Source organism: Malurus melanocephalus, unplaced genomic scaffold (assembly GCF_030028575.1).
Source record: "Malurus melanocephalus ecotype Western Australia unplaced genomic scaffold, MMel_1.1 scaffold_61, whole genome shotgun sequence".
Taxonomy (NCBI): domain Eukaryota; kingdom Metazoa; phylum Chordata; class Aves; order Passeriformes; family Maluridae; genus Malurus; species Malurus melanocephalus.
The window spans coordinates 1,090,619-1,115,166 of NW_026623293.1; the positions used below are offsets into that span (position 1 = coordinate 1,090,619).

At 36.6% G+C, this 24,548-nt stretch overlaps 1 protein-coding gene across 1 annotated transcript in view; it reads right to left on the minus strand.

Moving 5' to 3' along the window:
• Nucleotides 1-453: 453 nt before the first annotated feature.
• TM9SF2 (transmembrane 9 superfamily member 2) overlaps nt 454-24,548 on the minus strand; it is a 28,992-nt gene continuing 4,897 nt past the window's right edge. The window contains exons 2-17 of the mRNA XM_057366181.1: nt 24,419-24,486; nt 23,261-23,354; nt 22,425-22,552; nt 16,949-17,078; nt 15,327-15,451; nt 14,402-14,513; nt 12,420-12,499; nt 12,225-12,333; nt 11,967-12,099; nt 11,593-11,712; nt 9,404-9,461; nt 8,595-8,754; nt 6,945-7,096; nt 5,797-5,908; nt 5,032-5,203; nt 454-1,119 (exon numbers count right to left, since the gene is read on the minus strand). Of these exons, the coding sequence (XP_057222164.1) occupies nt 1,052-1,119; nt 5,032-5,203; nt 5,797-5,908; nt 6,945-7,096; nt 8,595-8,754; nt 9,404-9,461; nt 11,593-11,712; nt 11,967-12,099; nt 12,225-12,333; nt 12,420-12,499; nt 14,402-14,513; nt 15,327-15,451; nt 16,949-17,078; nt 22,425-22,552; nt 23,261-23,354; nt 24,419-24,486 (1,821 nt within the window). The 3' untranslated portion in view covers nt 454-1,051. The remainder of the gene's footprint in view (nt 1,120-5,031; nt 5,204-5,796; nt 5,909-6,944; nt 7,097-8,594; nt 8,755-9,403; nt 9,462-11,592; nt 11,713-11,966; nt 12,100-12,224; nt 12,334-12,419; nt 12,500-14,401; nt 14,514-15,326; nt 15,452-16,948; nt 17,079-22,424; nt 22,553-23,260; nt 23,355-24,418; nt 24,487-24,548) is intronic.

The following is a 24,548-nucleotide window of genomic DNA, read 5'->3' on the forward strand; positions in this document are numbered from 1 at the left end:
AAATTGACATTAGTCTCTCAGTATAAGGCAAAAATAGTAATTTTTCTTTTATTTTTTAACCTACATTAAGTACAGACAGCAATAGTTGCTCTATAGAATATGCATCATTGAGATCTAAAAGCAAGATCAGCAGAGAATGCTGACTCATGCATTGCAAGATCTTCTCAACATAGTGACAATTCCATAGCAATCTCTGGGTTAAAGACTGGAGTAATGCTGCAGAGTGGTTTTGCTAAATGTGTGTATAATTTGGTTCTTATATGCCACAATCACATGTCCATTTTATAGCCATTTAGCACAAATAATATTTCTTGGAGATCTAAGGGTGTGTCAATATACATTAAACCATAGAAAATGCCATAAAATACTCTATGCAATCTTTAAGCATCTGTCTTCAATATAATTATATTTACATATTTTTATGAACTTATAATATGTAATAAGTCACTGAAGACATTTTTACACCGTTTATTAGATTATGAATTTATAAATTCAAGGACTCAGAGGCACATAGTTTAAAAGGCCAAGAACAACAAAACTAATTAAGTCACAGAAATCAGARTATTTATGGACGTAACACCAGTAAAAAATAAAAATCACATCCAGACTAAAAGCAACACTTTTTAAGAGTCATCCTTCAAAGTCAGCATAATAAAAAGTTCTCATTTCCCTCAAAGAAAAATAATTCATCCCACCTACCAAGCTAGAAAAACCTATTTACAGTTGTACTTTGATCAGAAGTATCATTAAGTTTTGTAATACAGCCATTTCTATTCTGCCATTAGAATTTAACATTTGTTTTAAAGTATAGTTGTATTTACAAATGCATAAATACCGTAACTCTGATCTTCATTAAGGTTTGAATGAAAACAGGTTGTTAAGTCACAATACAAACGTGTTAGTGGAAAAGTAGGTGCATATTCAGTATCATTCTCAAAGAATAGGAAGCCAATACTTCTGATAAAGCTCAAGTTCATCAACGAGACCAGATTTTTAAGTTACGTTAATGAAGATTAAACCTCTTCTGTGTTAATTCTTTACATTGGTTTCTTCAGTCRACTTTCACTACGCTGTATATTTTGGTTACAAACCAAAAGCATGCAAAGAATCCAATTGTYCCTAAAAGAGAAAAAAAATTACATGTTAGGAATACTAACACAGGAGTATCAATAATTTCCACCTGTAGTTTATAAATCAGGATGTATGTACATGTGATGTGCTGTCCTTAGTCCTCAGCAGTCAATCCAATCAGAAAATGTGAAGTTACAGACAGTACCAGGTCCTTGTAGGCATCAACGACTCTGTAACCTATTTCATTACTTTCAGGATCATAGAACAGATTGTGTGGAAGACTCTTGTTATAAGATGTTTCTGTGTTATTTATCTTACACATTTGYTCCTGTTATGCTGTCATCCAACTCCTTCACTTTACTCCATTTCACCCCTTCTCAGTGACTACTCACACACACTTTACTTGATCTGCTCAGCTGTCAGAATATTATTATGTTTAATAAACCATTTAAACTAACACCATCACAGAGAGTTTCCATTACTTACCAATACTTTAAAGTCTTGGAAAACTAGAGCAATACCTTTATTTCTCCATAGGCTGAGTCAATACAAATTTCAAACCATAGTGTAGTTGCTACACAACTTGTAGTCCTACTGAAAACATGTGTTACATACCTTAACCATAAACACTTCTGAATTACTTATGACAGTCAAAAGGGAAASACGAATTTGAACTAAAATTGAAGGATTAAGACCACTTCCCTGGTAACTTCTAGCACAATAAAAACAGCTTCATCCCTTCTTTGTGTAACTCCAAAAAAAACTTTTAACAAAAATATTATTTTGAATGTGAAACAGTTAATATAGTTGGGCTCCGTTAATCTAACTGGATTACATCACAATTCAGTCTCAATCAGAATGATATTGGATTAAACAGCAGCTCAGAACACCTGTTACAGGAACCTTAATTTCCCACAAAAACTAGGACAGGAAAAAAGCCCTGAAGTTTATCTGATTTTTGCCTAAGTACCTTTTCTAAAATAACATCCTTAACTTAGGCAAGTGTTAAGGAAGCTCTTTAGAGGAAAAAAACTTCCTTTATTTTAGATCTGATAAGAGGGACAGAAAAAGTTGTGTGGTAACTCAATCTCTGTAAAAGCTTGAACGAAACCATGAATGATATCATGTTCTTTTTTTTCACTTTATGCTTGCTAAACKACTGATGTTTAACTGACTCATTTACTATGATACGTAGTTGTGATCCCAGCTGTGAATCAAAGATTTGTCATGTAGCTCCCGGTATTCTGCCTGCTGAGTCTGATCAATGACCTGGAATGCAGTATGGATGCAAGTGCCTGAAGCATGTGTTACACCSACATAGCAGCAGGGCACCGTCAAAACCCTTCCCTCCCAATCCTGACAATTTTTAACAGATGAGTAAGCAACAGCAGAATAGTTTCCATACAACAATTATGACTTTTTAGCTTCTTTATCATCCTGACATGGGAAGTCAGTTGCCTTTGGGAGCMGTTTTTGCTAAATTGCTATTATGTTTCTTTGTTTAAAAAAATTGATAACTCCCTGTCCCTTTACCCTACTTCTAATTTCTGTAAAACCTTAGAACACTTCAGTAAATCTCAGATAACTGAACATATCTGCTTTTAAATTCGTATCAACCTAAATGGACAAAATTATTCTTACATCTTTAGAAAYAGGATTATTTCCCCAAATTAAAAGGTGATTTGGACTTAATCTTGTGGGAAGTAGCTTTAAAAAAATCGTTAAGCACATGGTATTTCACAATTTGGTGTGATTAACTTCACATGCATCCTCCCCTGATTTCAATATAGAAAGTGAAAATTTAAAAAAATCAMAAGCATACAGACTCTGAAAACTTAGTTCCAGTTGCACAGCACGACTTGCATTTCCACTGTCCCAATTACAAACAAATGACTGCCACAAAAAGCAACTAAAAGGGGCTGAAAATAAACCACCTCTTCTTTGCATGCTTGTGAACCTACCCTAAAAATTTGCTGGCAGGTGCTGCACAGCCACTTGGTCAACTGAAAGTGAAYACGTGAGCAAAGGAAAAGGGGGATGCCCTGGACACATCTTAATGCCTCTAGACAATGTCATGTGACATGACTGACTTGAGAGAATAAGGGCAAAAGATGGAAAATTTTTGSTTATCTGAGGTGCAGAAAGGCAGCTAAACCAAATCTCAGCATAAAAAATGATTGTACATCCCCTTTATCTTGAATGACTCCACTCCAGAAAAACTGCATGCATCCAGAGAAAACAGAGGAAACAAAGAAGGCAGGCTAACCACAGTTCTGGTTTTGGGCAAAACTGTTTACTATTACAGGCAGGCTTGCTGAACATCTGTTGGAAAAGCTGCTGAAACTAAATTAATTGACTTTACACTTATGTAAGGTCTAATTATTTTTCACGCTACTTTGTAAGTTTGCACTGCATTCAAAAATCAATCTGCATACAGCAATACACACTTGATTTTAGTTGAACAACCACACATCCTATGATTCATTAGTTTGATGAGACYATCAGTAAAACCCAGACCAGAAGTAAAGGTTAAGAGAAAAGCAGRGTGAGAAAGAATAAAAAGTGAGCAAGGAAGGCAGAATATCTGATCCATGCATTCAGAATGACTTGTAAACTGGTACAGAAATGTGAATAGAAGTAGAGATGTATAAATTACAAACTATCTGCAAGCAATGCCAAAACACATTATAATGACTTAAAACGAAGGATGGAAGATAAAACTAACCACTTTTGGGACACAGCTTGATCACTTTTCAATGAGATTATATAATGCACTCAAGTCCCATTTCTTCTTTTAACARGCAATGACCCAAGAAAATCCTTGCAGGCCATTGCTCCTGTTCATCATTATCTGCATTCAGTCATAGTGCGCAAACAGCTTGAATATTTCCTTAGCTGAAGTGGAAATGTCTTTGAAATATTTGGTTACATTTAAAATGAACACCATTCTCAGTTCTTTTCTCACTGTTTTGTTCTCATATGCTAACTGGAAATGAAAATTCTACTTAATAGTTATAGTGAGATCTGCATTAAAAGCTCTGATGACAAGTCTGTTCCAGGAGGCCTSAAAATTTAGTGTCTATACAAAAATACGTATCAAAGCCTTTGCAATCATTAAAGGTCATCATYATCATGAAGACTGAAATTATTTAAACCACTGATCAGTTCAAAGTCGTTTCAGAAGTACTGTTCTGTTGAGYAGAGAATACAAGAATGGATTGCATTCTGCTGGAGCAGAATACAGAATTTTTAAGATTTTTTTGAGCAGTAGGAAGTGMTATTTATGTCTGGCTGAAGATGATAATGGAAGATTTTGTGACCTCATCTCAGTTACTGAAGAGGATATTGAAATGCAGCACCTGAGASAGATGTTCTTCCAAATACTCAAAATAAAGATTACAAGGTTTTGACAAGACTGATACAAAAAATGTTAAGAAAAATTCTGTCTGCTTCTCATGCCACTTCAATGCAATTGCGATAAARGTAAATAAATTCTGGAAGAGAGAAAATTAAMAAAGAAARCAMAMAAAAAAMMCATTCTCTGTCAACTTTTACTCCTCTCTCTTGCTTCTACTTGTTCCATAAAATCTGTAGTTTTTATCTTGGCACTGTAACTTTATACTTGATTGCATGTGATTTAAAGTGTCCTTTTCCAAAGATGACTAATTAAAAAAACTGAGTTTGTYATAAGACTCTCATACGAATGAAATCTGGGAAAGTATTTATCACATATTTGAAGAACTAATTATAGGCCAACACCTCAAATTAGCAGTAGTTTTGCCTCATCCTCACTTATCTCTTCCACTAAAATTTGTAATCACAGAGTTGCRATATGCTACACAACCACCTGGAAAAAAATCAAAGGCATTCATAGATTTATAATTCTGGATCAAGACGAGTTTTGAAAAGGACTAACTAAAGGCAGATTCAAACTTTAAAATTCAGGTTCAATACACTTACCTGTGAAAAGGAAGAAGATCAAAACCATAATCATGGTATAACCGAAATATAAAATGGTGCTAGCTGTTCCTGTGATTTGCAGTTTAGAAAAAAAATAATGTATTGCATATATTAGGAAATAAACTGCAGTGAAACCACTAGTAAGAAATGAACGCCACTGCCAGTGATAGTCCTAGAGGGAGTGAGAAAAAAAAACAAATGTATGAGCAATATTGCATACCTCTTTACCCCACTGACCCCACTAGTGAATGCAGAGTTACTTTTTCTATTATGACTTTATCCAAAAGTTTTTGTCGKTTTTTTTATCTACTATATATAATCAATACTGCTTTAACTACACCATTCACAATTAGAGATAAGTAACCTAAAGATCAATATCCAATAGATAAAATACTAAAACCCCTAATAAGCCAGATGTACTTATTTCCAGCCACAAAAATTATTTTTTCCCAAGGTTGGGCATGTCCAAAATGCACTCTGATTGAACAAAATTAATGGATTCATTTAGCATCTTCACAAAACAGGGAGTGAGAATCTTAAGATGTGATATCTGACTCTGCAGTACCCAGTGCAGGGTTTTAATACTTACAAGTTTTGCCAAAAAAGTCTGCTTCGCTTTTTAAAGACATGGTTTAAGTACATCTCATTTAGTCATAGTGTTCAAGTTGAATTCTGGAATACTTAYTTTCAATTACAAAAACATTAATATTTTTGAAGCATTCTTAAAGCATTAAGAGGTTTGAAAACARAAGAAATATTTCTTACCTCTGCACATAGATGGAAGTAGCAGAGCAATATTGTAGCCTCAGAACATGTAATAACCAAAATAATGAATACCAGAAASAGGAAGCCAAACATGTAATACATCTGGTGGGACCTATAAAAGGGAGTTAAAAAAAAAGAATTAAAAATGTTATTGTGCTATTATTATTTTTTTCATGTGTAGTAACATCACCTTCACCTTAACTATTTCCCCTTCCTACTGAAGTACTGTCAATTGTGCAGCCATACAACTGACTAATTTATTTTCTAACTAAAGAATAGGAAYCTTGGCAGCTCAGTCTGAGAACAGCAAGAAAGCAAGGCCAAAGCAGGCCCCTGGTTGGGATTTTAGAGAAAGAAATGACTTGACATAATGGTAAAATCACAGTTCCAGTGAAGTCAGCGTGACCTCTTCCACTGACTTCAGCAGARCCTGGACTTCACCTCACATTTCAATCAAAGGGGCAAAGCTCCAAAATAACAAGAAATGTCAAATGCTGTAGCTGTCTGTGTTGGTAGAGGCACCTATTCAAGGTTCAGAAACAGTTTAACAAGATCCAATAACTAAATTGTGCCAGAAGGAAGACAAATTCCTCACAGTAGATTAGTTTGTCAGTGAGCTCACATCAAAATATGTGATATGTGTCCACTTATACTGGACTAGTCTTTGGTGCTTTATTTTTTAAAATAATTACTCTCCTGTTTTTTTAATAAAGATTGCATAAGAATTTGTTCTTTTTTTTTTCTCCCAAGATTAGTAATACTTTTCTAGCCTAATAACAACCACCAAAAAACTTCAAGTTTATTTTAATAACTTCACTACTGCCAAGTTATATGCCATGTATCAGCTTCAGAGCCACTTCCACATGAAGTCAGAAGAGTAGCATGAAAAAACAATGAACTATCTGAATAYTGTAGGTCAGCTGTAAATTGCTAAGCATATCACAGCCACCTCTATGTACACCCCAACAAGCTTAAACAGGCACTGAGTATCTTTGAAACAACAAAACACTAAAAAGATGTTAACATTTAAATTTTACTTAACCAGTATTATGGTAACCMTGCATTCTCAAAAATTGAGGCAAAGCATCTTGAAGAAAAACTATCACCTTTTTTTCTGACAGAGAAAATTCAAATCATAGTGAACTTACCAAATACTATTGAGAATAAAGAACAACTGTATAAAGATACATCCAAAAGGAAGAATCCCTCCCATGATAATGCCAGGTAATGGCTTTGTRTAGAATGATTGCTCAGGAATCTGACGAGGAATTTGGTTTGTGCGAACAGGATGTTCAATAGCCTTTAAATGAAAATAACAAACAGATAAATAAATAAAACGTCAAACTACAGCACTACCTTTTTTGTTTTCTTTTTGTAATGAGCAGTGCTAAAAAGTTTACTCTTTGTTTTGAGCATGTGCATACCCAGCCATATTACATTTACTTTTGCTCCCAGCCCAGCTACCAACACTTGCTCAGCAAAGTTGCTAAAAGACAGCTCCTACTGAAAACACAGTGACGGATATTTTGGACTTCCCTTTTAATGTTTGCCTATCTATCATCTGTTACAGAGCCTGAGCTGATCTACAACTTTTCAGCTAGGGTAGTGGTAGTGCAGACTCCTCCTTTCCCCTTCTAAAAATTCCTGCATGCTGTTTTTCAGGATTTACTTCAACAATCACACTAGGATAAGCTTACTGAAAGGATTCAATCTGGCAATTCAATCCTAATTTAAGACACATGCATAGATCAGCATGGTGGGAGAAAACACCCAGGCATTGTAAGTTGCATGCATACATTGCATCTTTCTCCTTTCATAAAGATTACATCAAAAGCATCAATAGGTACTTCCTTTTTGATTTGATTTTCAAGTTTTTGTGACATCTACCACATTGCCTTATTAGCTTATCAAATCTTCCTTCCTTAAAAGAAGATGTACACATCTGTACAATGCAGGGGAACTTGCTGGAATTTCAACATGATTATCAAAAAACACCCACTGAATTCTGGTTAAGAAAATCAGGATAACTATACAATTGCCTTAAAAAGTGCCTCCTAAGACAGTATTCTTGGAAAATATTACAGGAGATCTACAGAGAAATGGAACCYTGCCTTCTTACGCAGGAGAAAAGACACAAATGCATCTGCACTTATACAAATTTGTGAGGGATAGTAAACTGGTTCTTTTTTTTTCTTTTTTTTTGTTGCTTAAAAAACAATCTCATTATTTAATGATTTGGTCATCAAACGATGAAATGTTTGGTCACAAACAGCCCTCATAAAAATAGGTTGATTGATCTAGGAGCAAATCCCAATTAATGTCTGCCAAGCAGAGATAACCATTGACAGAACACTTAGACACAGATTTCACAGAACTCCAGCAATCTGATCAGAAAAGATCCTCAGCGTAGAGGGYGAACAGGAAAAAGAAATATGTGATGAAAACCAGAAACTTATTAGTTGCTTTCCCTCATGATTGCTGGGTCAATTACCTGCTTTAGTATATGAAAAAAAACCTAATTAAAATTAAAATGCCAACATCGTTGATTTATCTGTAGCAGTCACTCAATTAATGATAACCCAGATCATTGCAGGGAAGTATCACTGCCACCAACCATATATCAAGGCCTTGGAATACCAAGACTGGGTATCTAATGCAGTTCTAAAGTAACTGAACAGAACTGGAGCCAACAATGCAACAAGATTAGGGGCTACCTCAGACATGGCCTWTACAGAGAAAAATATTTGTGTGTGTGTATGTATGTATACGCTAATAAACAACTTCTCAGAAACACTTACGTTTTTCTTAAACCCAAAATAGGCACCAATAAACGTCAGAGGTACAGATATGCAAAACCAGAGTGCCAAAATAGCAACCAAAGTACCAAATGGAATAGCTGCTGAAGAGCCTTCTCCCCAGAGAATGAGGTTCATGATAAAGAAATCCGCAAATACAATTCTGAAAAAAACCACAGCACAACTTACAGCACAGAAACACTTAACTTTTAGTAACATAAACAAAACAATGGCACTGTGTTAAGATTTTAGCTCAAATTTCTGCTAAAACCAAATGACACACACAAAATATGAAAATGAAGAGGTTGAACAAGCAATTCTTTGTTAATCTAGTGGGACTGATCTCCAGCAGGAGCTGACATTCCAGCTAAGCTATTTCAAATATATGCTTGTCTTAACTACACTTCAGGGTAAGACTSCTTGCTGTGATTAAGTGGAAAAAATTATCAGAGTGGTTATACAGTATATGACACTATAAAAGACCAACTACAGCGTGGTCAGAGACACAGCCCAGAGAACAAAAGAAAACAATGAAAAAGTGAGCCTGTCTAAAACCTACTACCTTCATAATGCTTTTTCCCAATCAACCTTTTTCATGTGGTGAGAGTAAACAAATGGTTAAAAAAAAAAATCTAAGGATGATATGCCACTAATACTCATCTTTGTCAAAAGCACCATGATACATACTCTTGTGGCTTCCAGAATAAAGGGGCAATGTAAGATTTACTTGTATAGCTGAAACTTGAAAAATTAGCTATGCACATCAGAGAAACAATTTAATTCTGTTAATCATGGTAATATTCTCAACTTACCCAGGACAAAGGAATGATGTCAGCAGGACATTTGTTTTCCATTTCTCACCTCCAAATGCTGTATTAAAACATTTGACAGACATTACAACATGCATTAAGCTCACAACTATTAATTTTCCAGTCCATTTACCTGTTATACTTAGCTTGCAGATACTCAAATAATGTGCTATCATACCCAAATTTATAAGAGTAAACTAAATCTTCAGTAATAACATTAAATTTCCTCATCCTATTGCTTAACCACAGAACTTCAAAGCAAAAAGTCTCACACCAAGGTCAGGAAAGGTATCCAGCTAAAGCTCTGTCTGACCACTTTATCTACTAAGAGGGARCAGATTTGCAGTACTTCTAAGTCTTTAAAAACATTTTAAACCTGGAATGATTAAGAAATTTAAGCTTTCTAGCATTTGACTGCAGGTTTCAGTAGGTAAAGATACATAAATATGTGAAAACCMAGCTTAAGAGTTTTCTTCAAACAATTCTTGCCTATGAATCTTACAGGAGAGTCAGAACTAACACGCTTACACAAATAGGGATGTTTTCTTGAGTCTTAGCAGCATTAAGCAGCCATGATACCCAAAGACCAAAGATAGCTTTATTAAGAAAATCTTTGTGAATTTGCACTATGCTGATAAAAATTCTAGTCAGAATACTTTCAAATGAAAATATCCTGCTGGAGTGCAGTGAAGCTGATAATTTCATCTGAGCACTGCCATAATGACATGGCTTCTTTATTTCAAGAGTCAGAAGTGATTATGGTTGGAGTGATTTTAATTAAGTTTCTATTTCTTCATAAAAAACTTGGTAGAATGTGACAGCAGTTATTAAGTTTAACCATTTAATTTCAACTCAGCTTTTTAAACGCAATATTGAAAAAAAGCCGAACTTTTAATGCTGGCTATCCATTTCAGTTGCAATTTATTTTATGTCTCACATTRATTTATTTGTATACTATTAAAACCCATTCATATTTACGTGCTCTAGACAGGGTATGAACCACTTCCTGTTGGAACAAAAATATCTCTGGATCAGTCACTCACTGTCTTTGTTGTTGAACACAACGTTCAAGTATCCACTAAGTGATTCTCAGGAGGTAAAATGTGAAATRTTATCATTAATAACTACATCTCCACCAAAGACACAGGATTCAGTTTATGATCAATACAGTTCAAAACATCCTTCAAAACATATAGTACACAGCACGATACAAAGAATAATTCTACCCTCAATTATGCTCTTAGTACTAAAATTTCCTTACATTTAAGTCTAACTGGCTTGGAGATTAGGGTTAGTTCACTATCACGTCACTACCACTGTGTAAAAACTCCTTACAAGATACAAACCCACTTTTCCCACTGGTTTTCCCCAGATGAGAATTATAAAATGGTTAGAAGAAGGAACTCCAGTATCTACTGCCAGGCTGAAGTTCTGAAATAAACTCTTTCTCTAGCCCCCTATATTCAGAACTAAAATAGTCCAAAAGATCCATCTCTCAGTGAAAAAACCTTTCACCTTGAGTAAGGTAATTAAAACAAGCTGTATATGGAATGCCATGCCTCACTTTAAAATAAATCTGAGGATACAGGGGTAAACCCTCTGAGGTTAGTAAACAGACAGGTCTTGAAACAAGAGCTGGGATCAGCGAGGGGAAACAGTATCAACTAACTCCTGTCAGGGTCCAAACACTCTCGGGTTTGTTTCTACAACTACAGAACACCTAATAATCCTTTTCCTGTGCTCCTGCCAGTCTGTTCCAAAAACCTAGCAGCTAGCTAAAAAGAGGACAAAAATCTCAGTCATGCAAGAAAACTGAGGTTCACAATTTTGGGGTGCAGGTATGTATTACCAAGACACATCCATGGCTAAAACTAAATGCAGGTTTACACTGCTACCCCAGTTATAGGAAACAGAAGYAGAAAGCTGTCTGATGTAAAGATGTAATGACTGTAGTACTATTTAATTGCACAAACACACACCAGCAAGAGCAATTCAGGGTCTTTGGGCATGATTACATCAAAACCAGTGTAACTGTTAGTGTTCTATACAYGTTTTCTGTTGTTAAGGTAAGTACATTTCTCCAAGTTGCCCTGAGGGAAGCTGCAAACAGTGCTGCAAAATAATAATCAGTTCTGTGATGATAATTTCCTTTAACGAACTTAAGCCTTGYCATTTTCAATAACTTTACTCACATTTGTAGAATCTGGCAGCAACATAACCAGCTGGAGTTCCAAGCAGTACCCATAAAACTACAGCACAGGTCATTAGAGCTCCCCTGTTAGCAGGTGACAAAAATCCCAGGCAAGCAAAAACTGTGAAGCAGAGATGCACAATTTTAGAAATTATGTTAGAGATTTTAGACTATATGTTTGACTTAAAGTCAGCACATCAGTTATGTTAAAATCTTTGTATACTAAGTTGCATGTCTACTACATCAGCCCAGCTATTTCTAATGACTTTTATGAAATCTCTAGACAAAACTATACTGTTATTTTTACCAGCACCATACAGTTAGCAGTGAAAAATCATGTATACTCAACTAAATCCTCCCCACTTGGTTACTTACACAGGGTAACAAAAGTCATTATTAAGATTTGTGTGCCAGAGCCTAGAAAAACTGACAACAGCATTCCTTTTCTTGGGGGCCTGAAAATATCACCATGAACCAGCTTCCAGCCAAATTCTTCTTGAGCATCTTCCTATAAAAGAAATAACACCTATTTTAATATAGTAGATAGCAACTTAAATAGCCTATTACAGCTACACATTTAACTGAAAAAAATTACAGTCCAAATAAATTTTAGGAGCTACATTTTAGACTTACAGTGGAATCCATCTGATTGTATCTTGCAATATCTTTATGCAGCGTCCTCAACATAATCATAGCTACCATTCCAGACAGAAAGAGGACAATCACCAGGGAATTCATAATACTGAAAAAAAAAAGAAATCATCATTCAAGAAAATAATCATTCGAACTGCAATGTAAACACTTCAGTACAATAGACTTCTTTCTCACCTAAACCACTGGATGTGAGTATGAGGCATAGATTCCAAAATATAATCCCATCTCGATGCCCACCTGATACTTTTTTCTTCCTGAAAGAGTAAACACATGAGCTTCAGATATAGTCAGCATCCAAGTTGATGTTCACACAAAGCAATCTCATGACTGAMTGAAATTTCAAGTTACATGCCTTACAGGGAGAAGTTTAATAATAGCTACCCAGAACAAACAWAAGATTTGACCAGAGAATCTAAAACTAAGTATTTGCTAAATTTGAGCACCGTGTCTTAAGACAAAAAGGCCTACCAAATTAATTTAATTGTGCTTCCTCCCTTCAAGAACTGTATTAGCTCATCTGGAATTGGAATGGACTAGCAGAAGAATGAAAGAACACAAATTTTTTAACATATTTAAGTCTCTACATTGAGAAACTAAGCTATGCTGTACAATCTCCAGCATAATACTTCACTCTCTAGATCATGCTCTGTCCAAATTATCCTTTGCTTTCATACAACCTCATTTCAGTACCAACTACCAATCCYACTACAAACAGCATTTACTGCAGGAAAGGTTGGGAGACAACAGTACAGAACTTACACTATTACTAGAGGAAAGCGAATTACTCCTCCAGGCATTTCAACAGATTATATGTATTCAGAGTGAACATTCATTGATCAGAAACACGTCAAAAAAGAACATTTATTTGTTTTATTTTGGAACGAGCAAGCAAAAAGGAACAGACTGTGCTAATCAAGGTGAAGATTGCTATTAAACAAACCATAAATACYACTATTAATTTAAAAATTGGCTACGTGCCTGACAGACTGTTAGTTCAATAATTTAGAACACAAAAGAGCAAGAGTGCTTTCCAGTAAAGCCAGGTTTTGAAAAAAAAACCCCAGTGGGTTAAAAAATTTAGYCAAGAACATTATCTGGTTCACTGAGGTAATAAAACTATGTCTCAAAGCAAGCAACAAGTTTCTAAAGCAGTATCAATGACTAGTACAGAACCTTATTTTTCCTCATACCTAAACTRCCTTTTTTTGTCCTCCTGAGATGACCTGATCTGCCAACCCAATGGAAAATCAGAATTCTACCTCCAACTGATGTAAMATTGTGCACAGGACAGTAACACACACACATGGCCACATCATTTTTTAGGAAGAAACAATACAATAGCATGAAGCTGAGGTTACTCTTAATTACTACCTTCTCACAGTTTTCCAGAAATACTTGTTTTTTGGTACACAAGTTCATTTCAGCACCATAACTGATATAATTTCTCAAAATATAATTACTACATCATATATAGYATAATCCCTCCTGAGTATTTTTCTTATACTATTTATTGTATTTTGAACTCAGATTAACATGGAAATAGTTTGAGAAAGAGTAGGAAACTTCGGGAAACAGTTTGTCCAGCAAACTCTGTTACAGAAAACGTAACACAATCAAACTCCCCCACCTTGTTTGTCAACAGAATGAGATCTATTCAGATATCATTGCTCCCTGCAGTTGCCTGATAYACTGCTCCTCTGCTTTTAAATAGAGAGTAGTAGAAAAAAGGATACCAGCTTCCTACTCTTTTGCCAGCTTTCCATGGGAGGAAGACCTTGGAGAGAAGGCAGCTTTTGCAGCAGGAGAGCAGCAAATTACCAGSTTCAACCTACCTACAACAGTATTTAGCTGAAACCTACAATTTCTCAGCCTTAAGAACTTGGATTGAAAAATAATCTACCAGACAACCTAGGCAGACATGGAAAGTGTGACTCTTAAAAACCACATACATGTTTCACATTCGCTCCTTGTGTGTTGGTATGCAAAACTGTAATGAACGTGGTTAAATTCCCAGCCGCCTCTGACATTTYAGTTCAAATTAAGTTTTAAAACTACAAATTTACTATTCTGAGCTGATTTTAATAGTCCATCTTTGTAATTCAGAGTATTAATGCATGTTTTTAAGAAGCAATTACCACAGAAATCTTATTACTCACGTGAAAAGARACTGAGTAGGTGTAAGCAATTTTGACTTCTCCACTAGCCTTGTTACTTATATCCATAGGTACTCCTGAGCAATCAGGGTTGTCTGGATGAGTATGCTTGTAACTGCAGGAAGAAAAGACACAGAATGAAAGCTGCTTCACTGACAACATTTTTAAGAAAGAATTCATTCATCTTAGAAAAGGATTCTTCTCTTAAATATGAGAATTGCTCTTAATGTCTTATAAAATGCAGAACTTRCAAGGAATATATCATASGCTCAGKACTTTTTGAAACAAGATTTGTCTCTTCTTATAGAGAGCCCAGTCTCTATAAGAAGAAGTCTTAGTACTGCTRTGAACCTCCAACTCTCAAAAAGTTRCATCACCAGAATTACTAACGTCTGTCTGAAAAATATACTTTCAACTGAACTAACAATGCAACAAGTTCAGTTATTACCATGAAAGACAAGATGCTAAGAAATAATAAAACAGACACCAGTAGTGAAAGAGCCACAGAGACACCAGAACAACTGATGAAATATCTGTGAAATTTTTCTGATCAAGCCTTGATTGTTGAAGACATCAAATGCTGCCCTCCAATCATGCCTGCATCAGGCACTGGTGGCTTATTCTGATACAAGACAGAACATTCCCTTGGTAGAGAAATTAAGAGTTCTCTATGCATGCACATCACACAACACAAACACTTACAGGTTTTATCTCTTCTCGGTCCCAGAGGGAAAAAGTGCACCAAGATCCACTGAATTCAGAACAAAATGACATTAGCCTGTCCTAACTACACTACATCAATCAACAGGAGAGGTAACTMACAGGTCACATATCTGAAAACATTTCTGACTAGCAGAAGGTCCCCAGATMAGAGCAAGTGTCTTGGGATGGATCACTTTTTGATAACAAGTTATTTTCAACTACTAACCTTTTTGGTTCAAGTTTAGCAGCAACTAGTCTTGCTCCCAGAGCTTCATTTTCCACAACATGGTAATATATTTTTATGTCAACATGGTTGAAAATATAAAAGGTATCTTTTTCATGAAATTCTGACTGCAATGGTAAAAGTTTATGTTAAACAATCAAAAAATAAAGACATCTCAAAGCCTGCATAACAGAATTTCAGACTGCATACAGTTTTTCTGTCAAGAAGTTCTCCTAAAGTATAAATGTGAGATACTGGGAATTGTAAAGACAGTAAGTGCCTTCTTGCATTAAAAACACAAGCTAGAAAAGTTAATCCTAAGAACAGTTATTACAACTGAAAAGTGGAAAAATTAATTTAAAATATTTGAAAAATATATTTATTAATTAATTTCTCTAATTGAAGATGTCCTATTTCATCTGAGTAACTGAACAGATTGTGACAACTTTAGTTAACAGAAGCATTGCAGAAACATCAGCTATTTTAAAACAATGAGTSTATTTCTAGGAAATTAAACAGAACCTTCCAAGACAGACAATGCAAATAAATGCTCTCTGTGGCAGAACCACCTTTGAAATCAAAGATACACAGAGATGAACAGCAAGCAGCAGCCAAGAATGCTGAATGCAAACCTCAGGTGAAGGGAAACATAACCTTGGAATTTATTAAATTAAAGAGGCTGTTAAACTCACAAGTAATACCCCTTACAGGTTCTGTTCCCACCCTTTCTACAGAGCACCCCAATTATAAGAACAGTCACATAAATGAAATATCTTCTACAGTACATCAGTTACTCCTTCAARGGTTATTTTCCTTTTATTAAAAGCAACTATTAAAATAGGATTAAAATAATATTGTCAGTTTACATATTTGATCATAAATGCATCCATTCAAACAGAGCTCCTGGAACCAATTCATTATGGAGGCACTTAAAACTGGAAACCACAGAAACAGCAGTATTTCGTAAACCATTAAAAAAATAACCCAAAAACATATTCCAACTTCTCTTGTATTCTCCAACTTGCCATGGAAGAGGTCTGTGGTAGCCTAAAGACTTCCTGGACTTTCTACTGTATTCTTATCTCTATGATGCTTTCAGTGCATTTATCTCCACTAGATCATCTGTCTATCACAAGAGAATCTTTGCTCATGCAGAAATCTTGTATTATGTCTTCTTCCATCAGCTCTCAGTTTTACAGAAAGCAATCCTTGGAAAAGTACACAGAGGTACAAACATACCTATGCWAACCTGCTTCCACGAAAACACTTCTATTCCACAAAAACGTAAATTCCAAGCCTTCAAATGTTTCAACTTCTTAGGCAATGAAGGATAACACACTTTCCTTCACCTTTACCTACCCTCCACATGTACCCAATGCTATACATGTTCATCCCTTGATCTTTTAGAGTCCTTCTGTATTGTGCAGTATAAGACACAAGGTTCTTAGGCTTGGATCAGGCTTTCAAATTGGAGTACTTGCAGACACCAAAACACCTGCCTGCTTTCAGGCAGCATGGATTCTTAAAATAGCAAGGACTCACCATAGAAACATGACACAGGAGAGATGCTAGTCTCTAAATTAGTAAGAAGGGGTTATTAAAAATATATAATTTCATAAACATACATTAATAACGCAGGCATCTTTTGGACGGCCATCTTCTGTAATATAACAGCCAATAGGAAAACCAGGATTGCAGAATCTCTGGCCATCTTCCACATCATAACACCATGTCACAGGCATGTTGTCCACAATCCTGTAAATGGCATAGTGACAATTCACMATTTTTCAAAACACACAGTGTAATGGAAATAAAACCAGAATAACATTAATCTAACTTTGCAATATTCATTATTGGAATATTAACTACAAGAACAATGCTATTCATGGAATTGCACCAATTGCAAATCCAAGTTCCAAATGAGTTGCAAGCATGTAGCCCTTCGACTCACATTGTTCTGTTCACTGCACTGTTTCCTTAAGTCCCCATACAAAAAGAGTCCAAAGCAGAAAACTCACCCAGTCCAAAGCAGAAAACTCACCCAGTCCAAAGTCCTAACAATTTAACTTTTCATTATTTTGTCTTTCAAACATGGCCAAAATCATCAACTAAACCAGCTAAAATCGACAATTTCAAGACAAAACACAAAATCTAAAAAAAAAAAAAGGCTGCATCACATTTTATTAATTCTCCAGCTTCCTCATTGCTCTTCCATTGCAAAATAAACTTTTCAAAGCACTCTTCAAATTCAGTATCTGCCAGTATTAATTGCACCAGGTCTATTTTCAAAGGTATATTAATAAACTTCACACATGAAGACATTAGACAACTGCCACTTTTTGTGTATCACTAAACCAAAAAAAGGACATCCCAATGAAAGTTAATTCAACAGATTTTTGGTACAATTTAGCAAGCTGCTAAATATCTTTACAATTAAGTGTCTTACAGATACATTTAAATGCTTAATTATACACAGAAATTATGACTTCAAAMAATAAAAACAAAGCACTATTTAATCTGTTGTATATTGGAACAGCCTCTAAATCAGCACTTCTTTTTAAAGCACATCAACAGATGAGAGTAAAAAGAGMGGTACACACTGCGTTTGTTCACACAACATTGAAAGATCTGTATGATCTCCACCAGTAGCTGCCCAGCAGAAATAAATTGCAGTATTCTTGGTTTATATTGCTATTTTATTATATTACAATAGAAAAGGTGAAGACAGGCACTACAAAAACAAGAGTTTCCAGGTTTTCTGGTGATTCCAAAGACTGCCATAGGTTGCAAGCAGCAGCAGCACCAACCAATTCCTACTCCATCATGCTACTACAGGGTACAATTGAATTGCAAATTAGGAGCTATTCCAGATTTAGATTCATTACACTTGGACCATATTATTGGAGGTCAGTGGTATGAGGTTCAACAAGGCTAACTGCTGGGTCACAACAGCCCCATGTAGCACTACAGACTGCAGACAGAATGGCTGGAAAATGGCCTGGAGGGAAAGGAACGGGGTGCTGGTCCACAGCCACTGAACATGAGCTAGCAGCAAGACCATGTGGCCAAGGAGGCCAATGCCATCCTGACCAGCAGCACCAGGGCAGTGATTATCCCTCTCTACCAAGTGCACCTGAAATCCGATGTCCAGTTCTRGTTCACTCACTACAAGAAAGGTATTTAGCTGCTGGAGCATGTCCAGAGAAGGGCAACASAACTAGAGAAGGTTCTTATGATGACTCCTCCGGGAGCTTGGGTTGTTTAGTCTGGAGAAAAAGAGGCTCAGGAAAGACCTTACTGCTCTCCATAAATGCCTGACAGATGTTTAAGGTGGTGGTCAGCTGCTTTTCCCAGGCAACTGACAATAGGAAGAAAGGGAATGGCCTCAAGTTGTGCCAAGGCAGGTTCAGGTTGGGTATTAGAAAACTTTTTTCACAGAAAGGGTGGTCAGGCATTGGAACAGGCTGTCCAAGGAAGTGATGGAGTCATCAACCTCAGAAGTACTGAAAAACTAGATACTGCACTTAGGGACATGGCGGAATTGGCAGTGTTATGTCTGTATTTGGTTTGTGTGGCAAGGTTTAGGTTGGCATGGGGGTATAGAGGTTTTTGCAGGAAGCTGCCAAGAAGCTTCCCCCAAATCTGAGAGAGYCAGTGCCAGTTGGCTCCAACAGGGRCTTGCTGCTGGCCAAGGCCAAGCCCATAAGTGACCAGAGGCAGCACCTCTGGGCAACTGATTTAGGAAAGGGAAAAAAAAACCTTCAYAGCAGCAGCTGCAGCTGAAGAGAGGACTGGGAATTTGTACAACTCTGCAGACACCAAGGTCAGTGGAGAAGGAGGAAGAGATGGTCCAGGCACAGGAGCAGAGATTCCTCTGCAGTCTGTGGTGCAGACCATGGTGAGTCAGGCCACCCCCTCAACAGCTCATGGAGGACCCCATACCAGAGCAGGTGGATGTGCCCTGAAGGAGGCTGTGATCCCATGGGAAGCTCACACTGGAGCAGGCTCCTGGCAGGACCTGTGGCCCCATGGAAAGATGAGCCCACTCTGCAGCAAGTTTGCCAGGACTTGTGAACCCATGGGAGACATACACTGGAGCAGACTGTTCTTGAAAACTGCACCCTATGGAAGGGACCCACACTGAAGCAGTTCATGAAGAACTGYAGCCCATGGGAAGGACTTGCATTGGGGAAGTTAATGAAAAACTCTCCCATGGGAGGAACCAYACACTGGAGGAAGGGCAGAGTGTGGGGAGTCCTGACCCTGAGGAGGAAGGAGTGGCAGAGACAGTGTGTGATGAACTGACCACAGTCCCCATTCTTGTGCCTCTGGGCATAGGAGGTGATGAAAAATGGGAGTGAAAWAGAGCCTTGGAAGAAGGTGTTTTAAAATTTGGGTTTATTTCCCATTATCCTATCTTGATTTGACTGGTAATAAATAAACTAAATACTCCAATTTGAGTCTGTTTTGCCCATGACAGTAGTTGGTGAGTGATCTCTCCCTACCCTTATTTTGACCCTTTCTCTACATTTTCTCTCCCTGTTCACTTGAAGAGGGGAGTGACAAAGCAACTTTGGTGGGCASCTGGTGTCCAGCCAGGGTCTACCCACCACACAGCTGGACTCAATGATCTTAGAGGTCTTTTCCAACCTAAACAATTCTATGCTTGTATATTTGAACTTTTATCTCCATAACATATGCTAGACTGATTGCTCACTTTTGTCAGTGTTTTAAGCTCCTAATCCAAACAAGGCAACATTAACATATTGCAAGTAAGTTTGGTTGGGATAAAGGCTTTCCCTTGCATTTTCTGCAGCAAAGACCTACTGAGCTGCCTTCAAGCAGCAGTGCTGGAACAAATTGATAGTTTAAGTAGCAAATCATTTTTCAGTGTTAATCTTCAAATTTAAAATGACTTGAAGAGATTATACATGTGGAGCAAATATGCTATTTCACAGTGTTCYTACATGTCTCCCAAGAACATCTGGTGATGAACACTGTCAGCCAAGATATCAGTATAGCTGTTGAGTCCAATTCAGTATGTCAATTCCTAATCTTATTAAGTAGCTTTTAAAACCTTAAAAGTACTTTGCATCATCTGTGTTCCCCAGGAATTTCATGATAAATTGAAGCTGGATTATAACCCTCTACTCAATCGTCACTTCTACTACCTTGTTGATCCCTGCACAACATACCTCTGTACCATACTCCTGGAGTATCATTAATCACAAAATCCAGCCACTGCCACTTTGTGAAGCTGTGGCTAAGGAGGACTAACAGACATAACCAGGGATTTTTCATGCCACTGGTTCTAAAGTTTTAGGGCAGTGGGCAGAGCAAAAAAAAAAAAAAAAGAACCACTAGAAAAGCCATTACAAGAACTAAGAAATAACCTAAATTTCAACTACGAAAAACAGAATTGTATCTACTTAAATCTCAACAGCCCTATCAGGTTAGCTATACCGGTTAAAAGAGTATACTTGAACACACTAAGTATATTTGTAAAACAGTTTAATCTACAGGGGAAAAATTCCAAACCACTCTGAAGTACTTTTCCGTGTGATTAGTTTTATACAGTTCTTTTTCAGTTTCTATCAGCTTACAGCATGGCTTTCCTAAAAAAAAAATTTAATTCAAGTCTCATAGCCTTGGCAAGCTATTTTTAATTTACACATCAAAATATACACAACCTTTTAAAGCTGAAACTTTATGCTAGTCTCACATGCATCACTGAAATTCAAAGTGGTGCAAATATTGTAAACACATGCAGTATTCAAGAGGAATATAATGAAGTCCAGCATGTTTGAATCTCCACTTATTTTAGCATTAGGCATATACACTTCAAATCCGTGCAAAAGTAGCTGTACCTTTCAGAGTTTCTTTACTATTTCCTTATTCACCTACATGAACACATGGCTATTGCCTGTGAACCCTTCTGACGTAATCTATCAAATTCCTACTACGCTCATTTTCAAGTGATTCCCAGAAATATTTACATCAGTGAACCACAGTTTATCACTACAATGGGATATCCCATATCAGCTCTCCAGAGCAGTAGAAAATGCACTTGTTATGCTTCTAGCCCAGGTGGCTGTAACAAAATGAAGGAGTGGAATGTGACATTACAGAAAACGTTAGTGGCAACATTCAACCCGCATTTTTACTCCCATAAAGCAGGAGGCCCATATTTAGAATTAGGGCACATTGAGTGACATCAGTTAATGATGCTCATGTACTCCGTGCAAAGACATGCCTCAGGAACACRTGTCCAAGCTGTTCCTTCTATTCTTGCACCTGAAACTTGCTGTTGGCAGAGCATACCCACATGTCAAGCACTAAATAAACACTGATAATGGCTGGGTATTTCCAGTGTCAAGACCAAGCTTGCTGAGAAACATTTTCACAGCTCTTGGATGTGGGTGCAGTGTTAGGAAACTGAAAATCTGCCTGAGATTCAGCACACACATTCACCCTTAATGCCCATCAGAAGAGGATTCAATGTCCAAGCTGAAACAGAACCTCAGCATCCTCCAAGGTGAGATGGTTACAGAGAGGCTCAAAGAATAGGAAAGGACCACATAATTATGCATACCCCACAATTACTTCACTAGTTAGTTTTCACCGGCTACCTTGCCTTCCATATCCATAGAAGAGAAACAAACATTACTCCTAAAAAACTCTTGCAGAACTGTTGATCCTGTCTCCTGGACAAAGCATTTGAAGGTTGAGTGCAAAGGCTCTTGAGGAAAACAAAGACAACATAGCAACAGAATAAAGGTCCTGCAAGACTTTTCTCAAATAAGGCAGGACTAATTTCTACATTTGCAAGTGAAAAAAATAGCACTATTTTACAGTAAGCACAAGGCTTTGCATTCAGAAATAGGTTCATTTCCATTGCWCCTAGTGCTTATCCTTCAAGTGAAGGAAAAGCTTTTATGAAGACAACAAACAATGTAACATTTTCTGCAAAACCAGAAGGGAAATAAATTAAGAGCAAATATCTAGTGCTCCATCTGTATTMACTTGAAAATACAAAATTATAAACTAAATTATCATCAAAATACTATTTTAACCAATCTATGAATTTTGATACCAGCTTACCAATGATGTTGATAATTCAGTAGCATACTTTTTTTCAAAAAGTCTAATTTCTGTTTATCTTCCGGCTTTGTGGTATCATATGTCTTTGTACAAACAGATTTGCATGTCTCCTGCTTGTTGAATGTGAACTAAGAAAAATGAAAGATACATGAGCAAAAAAGTTGTAACGAAGTGTCTTATTTCAGTATTTAACAACTTTACCTATGCACTTCATTTCCCATACTATTATAATAAAAATACCTAACAAATAACCAAGACTAGGTACATTAACGCTCCAGAGGCGGTTTTTGTATTGGTGTATGCTATAAACCCYTCCTGTGCTCATTGTAGGAGCCCTATAGCAAGAGCTGCTTTTACTGACTAAAACTTGTTTTCTGCCATGATTTACCAGATAAGTCATTTGACCTCACAGCAGCTGTGCTGTCACAGGCAGCTTCAATTGATAACTTTATCTCCTACCACCTCTGTAAAAGAGAATGTGAGAGCTTCAGTCACCAGAAAAGACCAGCTGACTAACACCATTTCTAATTCTTCTGTTTCATGGCTGCAATATTTTCAGATCTGGTTCCAAGAAACAAGAGTGCTGAGCAGCTATAATCAGGTTTCCTCACATTCCAAAGAGAGAAGACAACCTGCACAGTAATTCAGGCTACAGCTCGATGATGCAWAGCACATAGTTACAATTAGCTTAAACTGACAGATTTCTATCGTGTGGAATTTCATATGCTAAAGCGCTTTCAGATAAAGCCCTTGTGAAAATCATCTTCAAGATTCTGATCTCCTTTGGTTACATTTGAATGCATGCATTACCAAACACCCCTTATCAGAGAACAAACCCTGTAAGGAGATGGTTCGATCCTCTCTCCAAACAAGACTTGGCCGAGGTTTTCAGACGGACGCTTCTTTCCTTCTGCTTGACAAAAGTCAAACCTGAATTACAGAAAAGAGACAAAAATGAATAAATATTCTCAGCTGCATATAATGGTCCCAAATCAACATATTGAGCACACGGAAAGAAAGCAGTTTTTCCTGCAAACAACAATTTTCCTTGTAGGCAACAGTTTCTTCATTTAACCTGTAAAGTGAAAATCACTGGTTTGAAAATAAACCAAACAAAACGGAACCAACAATCAAATCCCTTAATCAGCTATTTCAGACCATTGTAGCATAAGTTYCTTTCAGTAATTAGATGCTTCCTATTTGAACAGGATTTTAGACAAAAATTAAATCTTCATCCAGAGTTTAATAATGACTCTGAGAAAAAAGCATGCCRGCCAGATTCTTCAATTTGGTGGAAAATATAGTAATATAAAAAAACACACACAGACAGAGACAGCTCCCTTACAACAAGCACTATTAAACACGTTATTACAGTTTTATTCACCAACACATTTAATAGCTAGTCCTCCACCTTTTTATACTYTATTTTAAAATACATCACAATTGTGTTTATTAAAGTAGACATAACTGGTGCTTCAGCTCTTGAATATTAATAGTCAAAATATTCTTTATAGCAAATACTTTACACAGTTGTACCAGGCACTGATACAACTCCCATGATGTGTACAAAGAAAACATTTAACACCTCATTAAGATAATTGATGGGATGTTCGCACCTCATTACCACTTTAACTGATGTGGCATAGGCTACTAAAGACAGCAGTAACACTTTGATCTACAGTGACAACTAATACAGAAAAGTATTATATACATAGTTTTAACCTTATGTCAGACTATGACAGTAATTCAACCTATAGGGGCCTACAAATCCATGCACTAAAGTATGAGAAAAGGCAACTGAGACAAAGGAAGCAATGCTGACATCCATATGCTCATTGAAAATTCTGTATTTGTAAATTTATGTTAGCAAAATAAATACAAATGCCTCAGTGACTCACTGCTGTAGCAAGATGTGGATAATATTTTAGGTATTAAAATCCATCCTTTTGGAAAAACTGACAATCAAAATAACACAAACAGTACAACATACTTACGCAGTGTATTCGTAGGGAAGGACAGACTCTACCGAGTCAAGTCTGTTCACAAACAGCTCGATTCCAGACTGAAAGAGTAGAGATAATCAGAGTTTTATTTAAAGTACTTCTTCAATTCTCAAGGATGTAT